Consider the following 7,650-nt stretch of genomic DNA (forward strand, 5'->3'; position numbering starts at 1 on the left):
TGGGCAACAGGATGGGGCAACAACAATGAGCCGAAATGAAATGAACTAAAATAGAGTGGAATAGAATAACTTGGCCCAAATGCGACAAGAAAATTGTATTACAACAATGGAAAGCGATTGTGGTGAAAAGTACAATAAAATGTCGCTAAATTAGACATGAAGACAACCGCAGTTAAAGGGGCGAAGGAGCCGCAAGTGTCGTCTGCGGAAATCATGGTACGGGGCAGTTCAAGTTGGGAGACCGGGTTTCAAGGGATAAGTGGGGCTGGCCAACTAATTGAACTGTGGGCGGAAGAATGATAAGTACATGGGTCTTAGATCGCTTCTTGGCAAGGCTCGCTTTCTTTCCGTACTTCATTTTGATATATTTATAAATTGTTATGCCTAACTGAAAAATAAGAATTTAAGGATATACAACACTATTTTGCCAAATAAGGAATATACCAACATTTTTCGTAAAACATTTATTTTTATGTAAAAAGATGCGTTTACATTTGAGCAAGATTAAAATGTTTGGGAACGTGTTAATTTTGCATTTAATTTGATCTAACACGGTCATAATGCCCCTGATGAAAATAGACCACAACTTGGAGACATGCTGGTTTCAGAATACGACAACGTGTTTTTAAAGCACAACAAACTATTACTTAGGATTTTTTTAAAGACATTTTATTTTCAATGTTCTTGGACTACAAATTCAAAAAAAAAAAGGGAGAACGCTATAGTCGAGTACCTCGACTATCAGATACCCGTTACTCAGCTTAAGGGACCAAAAGGAAATGGAGATATGCAAGCAGTAAAGCGAGATTGAAATGCGCCACCTACCGGCGAAAGACAGATTTAAGCGTTGTGGGCGTTAGGGTAGGCGTGAAAAATTCATTATTCAATAGAGTAAGTTAGCCGCGCACTTTGCTCTCTCTGAGCGCCGGCAGACCTTTTTTCTTTGCCGCTACACACACATACACGCGTAAAAACATTTCGCATTTTCTGGCTCTGACGTCATAGCTTTTTTTCTTGGGAGGTTTGTGGGCGTTAGAGTGGGCGTAGCAAAATTTTTTTGGGTCTATCGATAGGTATTGACAAGACTAATACATTTCAGTTAAAATTTTCTAACTAGCATCAAAACTGTAGGAGCCACAGTCTTGGGCGGTTTGTGGGCGTTAGAGTGGGCGTGGCAGTCTACTGAAACAAACTTGCGCTGCGTAAGAAGCTCAGGAATCTGCACGCCAAGTCTCAATAGCCTAGCTCTCATAGTTTCCGAGATCTCAACGTTCATCCGGACAGACGGACAGACGGACAGACGGACAGACGGACATGGCTAGATCGACTCGGCTAGTGATCCTGATCAAGAATATATATACTTTATGGGGTCGGAAACGCTTCCTTCTGCCTGTTACATACTTTCCGACGAATCTAGTATACCCTTTTACTCTACGAGTAACGGGTATAAAAATGAAGTTATAAAGAATCAAAAGCTTAAACTTTTACCCTGAGCCAAGTCCAAAATATTTTTCTTGTGGCAGAATGCGTTTGTGTTAGTATAAACATATTTTTGGATGTATGTATATACTAAAACCAATATTTATATTTTCAAAATTTAAATAATAATTTAAAGTGCCTAGTTAAACCCAAAACTTAAAAAATTTAAAGCAAATCATTTGATCTACAAACATGGATCGAAAAATTTGAAAAAGTACTTTTTCAAAGAAGAATTGTTATCTGTATTATAAGCCATATTGGCTTACAACCAATAAAAAAACATTTTGCTTTGGACAAATGATAATCGTAGCTAAAACAGGTATATTATATCATTAACTCTGATCAACATTTCACCAGCATATTAGCACAACTATTATTGAAAACGATTATTAAATTAAATTGTTATTGGACAAGAACCAATCACCCACATATTTCTCACGCCCAGTTCTTTCAGCCCATCATTTGAGATTGCCATCTGAATGTTGTGAAATTAAAGCCAAAGTCACGTGCACCATTCAAAAACAATTTAATGAGACGATTTAGACGGAAAGTAATATGCAATATGCCGGAAGGAGCGGAAGTGCTGTCAGTCGTCTTAATAGGCCGAGGGAACGGAACTCCTCAGCTCCAGGGCGGCCAACCCTCTCGCCGTCCTGTAAAGTGTCCGGGGACTGAAATTATGCGATTATCGTGACATTAAGGCGAGAGAATAAAACCCACGCAAGCCGCTTAAAATGCTATCAAAGCCGTATTGGTCGAGAGCTTCCGTCTGGGTCGACCTCCCAGTCCCTCCTCGTATCCTCCAGCTATCCCCGAACTGACAACACAATGCTCGATGACGACGGAAAAGTCGCTGAGGCAGACGCGGAGACGACAGGACACGCTACTACCATCCTGCGACTGAGAATGAGACTCTCACTTCTGTACTTTGTGTGAAATAATTGCTAGGAATTTTCACGCGTATTTCCGCCTCGCCTTCCGCCGATCCAAAGGCAGTCCTGGGAGCGACTTCCTCGGCCGGGCACTAAAATTTCACAGCAATTTTCAGCTCACCTGCGCGCAAAGTATTTCCACAGCTCGTTCCGTTCGTCGTTGCGATTTTAACAATTTTATTAAATTGAATTTATATCATTTACACGCTTGTCGACTTCAAGTCTGCCGAGGACCGGTGGCATCCACCTGCTCCTCCCTCGCCGCCGTTTAATTTCGCGCTTTCGTTTTATGTGGCATTTCCGCTGGATGTACTCGCTTTATGCAGAGGGTAGGACGGATTTTTTCATAGGCACGCCAGGCTTTTGGCAATTTTTGCTTTCATGATTATTGATGCGGGAGAAATTTAATTGGTCGCCTTGTCTGTCCGTCCCTCGGCGAGACCCTGGAGCTCGCGTCCGCCTCCTTATTAGATGATATTTTTCCAGGCTAACGAGTTGCAGTCGCTTCCCGGCACATTAGACCACTTGAGGCGGGTTGAGCCGTTGCGGATGCCTCTGATCTCCGGGATAATGCCAATTGACCGGGCTAGGAGTTTCTTCCTGCGGAAAGCGGATACAATTCTTTTGACCGCTCCCCCTGCTCTGTCTTTTTGTCAAAAGTATTCCCGACTCGGAAACTTTAAAAGAGTTGCCACGCATGTCTGCGCCAAAAATTTGTTTAAATAAAGGAAAACTTTTCTTATTTCGCGCAAAGCTCTCTCGAAAAAAACGAGCTAGCAACAACAAACAAGTAAGCAGCAAAGAAAACTTCGACGCCGATACAATTTCGCAAAATGTCGAAAACTGTGATTGCGTGGCAGGCATCAGGGCTAACCCCTCCTGCTCCCTTGGCATTCAGCCCCCGTTCAGCCCCTTTTCTGCCCCGGCACGCCCCTGCGAGGAACGCCAACTGCCTCGGCGCCCAACTTTGAGTCAAATGTAAATACTTTTCCTGGCAAATATTATCACAATTCCACGCGGCTGCTGCCAGAGACACTAAATAAACTGTTGGCTTGGGTCGCAGCCGAAAAGTAAGCAGCAGGAAATATCCTGCAATTGCAATCAGGGCGGGAAATGATGGGAGTGAGTGGTTGGATCGGGATCCATAACCTTGCAAAGCATCAGCGGCGGGAGTGGGTAAGTCATCATATACTCGATAAGCTGTGCCATCGATGGAGTCCCAAATTGAGCTTGCATTCCGGCCACCATCACCGACGGACTAAACCATATCCATTTCCATGCGCAATTAGCCGGCGTAATGTGACGGACAAATTAGCCGAAATCCCCTCGGCCTGCAACCGATCCCTGCGCACTCACTGGAGGCGCATAAAAATTCATGTCCTCGAATATTGCGCATACGCCGCGTGGCGCCTCCCTGCACAGCGATAAACTTCAAGTGCCCTGCAATGGACGACCACATGGCCATCGTTTGGCTGGGCAATGACTAGAACATGGCTCGCCGCATCCGCATCGATTGCCATCGAGAAGGGGTTACGGGTTCGGAGTTCGCGGCCCGGGTCCTCAGATCCGGGGGCTGTCAGAGGCTTCGCCCTGCCATATTAATCTGGTTAATGATGAAACTGAATCAGCGTTTTAAACGAGCCACTGCACAATGAAGTGCTTGGTCCTGCTGCTGCTCCTCCGGTCGTGGCCGTGTTGCTGTGTCGCATAAATGGCCCGGCCTGCAAATAAATTAGCTGCGGCTTCTCCCGGCTCTCGACCACTGGCCATAAAGTTGCCATTCTCGGCGTTTTTTCTGGCGCAGACTTGAATTCAAGGCAACTTTATCTCGCTGGCAGTCGAGTTTTCGGTTGCATATTTTATTGCATCGTCCGAAAAAGCCCCATGTGCCCTTCCGATTTAATCAATCATTGCCTTAGTTGGGCAGTCTTGTGGCCCCTTAAAGCAATGCCCGCTTAAAGTTCCCCCATGCCCATTGATTCCCCATCGCCACGCAGTGTCCGAAAAATTGCTCAATTATTCAAACGAATTTCACGCATTTAATTGTGTAAATTTAGCCAGGCATGACAGGCCCTACCCCCAGGACCCAAACCCCAGGACCAGGACCACGGCCCACCCACCGTTCCACGTCCGGCAGTCCGAATGGGCCTGATGTGCGTCGGCTAACGGTACGTAACGTCATAATCACCCCGAAGCGCACGTAATTGGCCAATCAATTGTGTCATTGTTCGCATTTATTACGCGGCCTTTCGGTCTCTGACTCTTGGTCTGTCTGGACTGGCCCGTCGTGATTTATGCGGGGTGGGTGGCCAGGGGTCCTGGCCAGGGTCCGTCCAAGTGTTAGGCCTAGCAGAAGGAAAATTAAGAAAGGCGGGACTGCAGCACGGCAAACGAGATCCTGCGACAGCAGTTTCCATGCAGTTCTGTTTCGCCCTGTTGTGGCTTTGTTTTCTGCGTTTTTCCCTGTTTCCAGCTGTAACTTTTTAACAAAGGCACAAAACGAATGACAACTTCCGGTTCCGGTGGGGGAAGTAGGGGGTGCTTTGCAGAGTGGGAACGGGAATGGGGCTACGGCCGGCTGTCACTGCGAAAAATTACATGCCTTGCGCAAAAGTTTTGCCTCTTCATTATTCTAACATCAAGTCGACACGAGTTGCGGTTTTTGCAATTTTTCTTCAACTTCCCGCCCCACGTCGCCGCATTCTTCTGCGAGGAATTTGTGCACAGTCAGACAAAGTGTGAAGCGAGGCACAAAACTTCTTCTGGGGCTCCCGCTTCTTGGGCGCACATGCTGTCAACTCGGAGACAGCGCCTCAGACGCCCAGTGAACAGGAACCAGGAACTGCGAGCTGGGACCTGGGAACTGGGAGCCAGGAGCAGGACCGGGGAAGCGGGCGGAAATTATACGCTGCATTTTAATCACAATTCAAATCAACGGAATCATCGTCTTCATTGCGAGCAGCAGGCGTCCCTGCTTGGCAATCCATTCAGGGCTGCTCCGACGTGTTTAAGAATGTTCCCAAGTGGAAGTGAGCGGGAAGGGGATTGATGACAGCTATTCGGAGTCCTCCACTTGGTTCTTCACCAGCTCGCTAAGGTCGTCGCCATCCATGTGGATCAGGCCAATGTGCATTGTACAACACAGAATTAACTCCCTGAATGACCCTAATTTGCAGTGCGTTTCATGTAGCTCTTCCGAATCATTTGCAATTATCCGTGTTGTTCGAATTCCTTCGCGCGTAAACATTTGCACATAAAATTGAGCGTGCAATTCCCAATTGTTGTGTCGGTAAATGATAAATATTGTTAATAGCTGTAAAATCACTGGCAAAAACGGCTGACCATCCGTTATCAACTGCAGTTTAAAGAACTTCAAAGTGCCTCCTAACAGGCGCACCTTTGGCCCGATGGGAAAACTTGTGGCCGACATTTTGTGGGTGATTTATTAATGTGTAAGCCAATGCAATTTGCCGGCCTTTGACAGATGGCGATAAGCGCCGAGCACCAGCCCCAAAAAACAGCAGAGAAAATGGAAACTGTCAAAATGAGGCAAAATCAATGACAGTTGCAATTCGGGAAAGTTCGCCGGTCCCAAAAACGAACCAGACGGAGAACCGAGTCGCCTCGATCGTATCGTATGCGGCAATTAGCATTTTGTGGCAATGTTGCAACAATAATTTAACGAGCCAGCAGGAGCAGTTCCAGAGAAAATTCGCAAAAAAGGAGAGGTCCTTCGGCGAAGGACAGGATAGGAGGAGGCAGAGAAAAAATTATTTGATTATCCTGCGGCCATGCGCTGTCACAATTTCGCAGACTGCCCGCCGAGCGTGTCGGCTGAGTCCCGATGTCCTTTCAGAGTCCTGGTGTCCTGGTGTCCTGCAGCGCCACGAAAGTGCCACATCAGCGAAAGTCTGTTAACTTCCGGTTTATGGTTGCAGCAGCTTATGGAGTCATTTCCGCCTGCTCCACCCACGGCTCCTCGGCTCCCATTCATTCGGCTCAGCCGGCAGGACACGGCAGCCAGCTGGCGGTGCCCGCAGACCATTCTATTAAATCATCATTTCCCTCCGAGCCTCTCTGCCCCCTCCAGACACCCTTCGGCGCACTGCGCTTGCGGTAATTTCTTCGTCCTTTTTTCGGTTGCAAGTGCTTCCTTTAGATTTATAATTAAGATTTGGTTAGCAGCAAATAGCGGCTCTTTTTGAATTTATGCTGCCTTGTCGGGTGGGCAACTGCAGCTGCCCGTTAAGCGGCAATTTATCATATTTTTAGCGTCAGTTCCTAGCAAATTATATGGGCAGCCGTGGATGGGGAGGGGCCGAGTCGGTTGGGCAAACTTCTGAACAATTCCGCAATTTAATTACGCTGAGAGGCTCGGCTTGAGAGCCACCTGAGTGGATCTCCAGTTTCATTAGCGGACACCGACCTTTCCCGATATTGAAGTTTCGACACGAGCATATCAAGATGATGTGTTCCGCAAATGGGAAACTGATGGGGTTTTAATGGGTCCACCAGAACCAAAGCATTGTGGGCTTGATCGAGTTCAATCAGGTGCATTGGGGCCCACAGCGAACAATGTTGGCGATCCGTAGAGCTCTTCTTCTGGGACTGGTCCTCTTTTCAGTCTGCAGATTTCTCGCAGGCCATAAGGTGAGACATAGCAGACATGAGTACACCGTATTCTTCAATGACCCCCCACAGTCCCTGAATTTTTTGCTTTTCCGGAAGACTGTCACCGGCTACAACAGCAAGTACGTTTCGCTGTACGAGGCAGCGATCAGTGAGGACCGCACTACGATCAACTTCACCCTGAACCTGGCACGGAACATCACAGCGGACATATGGCTGAGGGCCACAATGGGGCAGCGGGTGTCCAAGGGCGGAGACTCCTACAGGGACGTCTTCACCTACAATGTGAACCTGTGCCAGGTGATGGGCAGGGGCAAGGGCAACAGCCTGATCAACTTCTGGCTGAACAACATTATGCGGCATTCCAATATGCCGCGAAGCTGTCCCTTCAAGGAGGTAACCCATACTTTCCAATCGAACCGCCTGACCCCACTTTAATATACCCCTACAGGGCAACTACTACATGTGCAACATCCGCTCGGAGAAGGAGACCATTCCGCGGTTCATCCGCTCGGGCAGCTTCCGGATAGACTCCAACCTTTATGTGAGGGACTGGAACAGCGTCAATTTGACAGACGCAACCTTCTACATCGACATCAAAATGAAGTGA

At 47.4% G+C, this 7,650-nt stretch overlaps 1 protein-coding gene across 1 annotated transcript; it reads left to right on the forward strand.

The window, feature by feature from the left end:
* The first annotated feature begins 6,986 nt into the window (after positions 1 to 6,986).
* Positions 6,987 to 7,650, forward strand: LOC119555361. The gene is made up of 3 exons (XM_037866699.1): positions 6,987 to 7,061; positions 7,113 to 7,436; positions 7,492 to 7,650. The coding sequence occupies exons 1-3, from the start codon at positions 6,987 to 6,989 to the stop codon at positions 7,648 to 7,650; spliced, it is 558 nt and encodes a 185-aa protein (XP_037722627.1).

The sequence above is a fragment of the Drosophila subpulchrella genome, chromosome 3L (assembly GCF_014743375.2).
Source record: "Drosophila subpulchrella strain 33 F10 #4 breed RU33 chromosome 3L, RU_Dsub_v1.1 Primary Assembly, whole genome shotgun sequence".
Taxonomy (NCBI): Eukaryota; Metazoa; Arthropoda; class Insecta; order Diptera; family Drosophilidae; genus Drosophila; species Drosophila subpulchrella.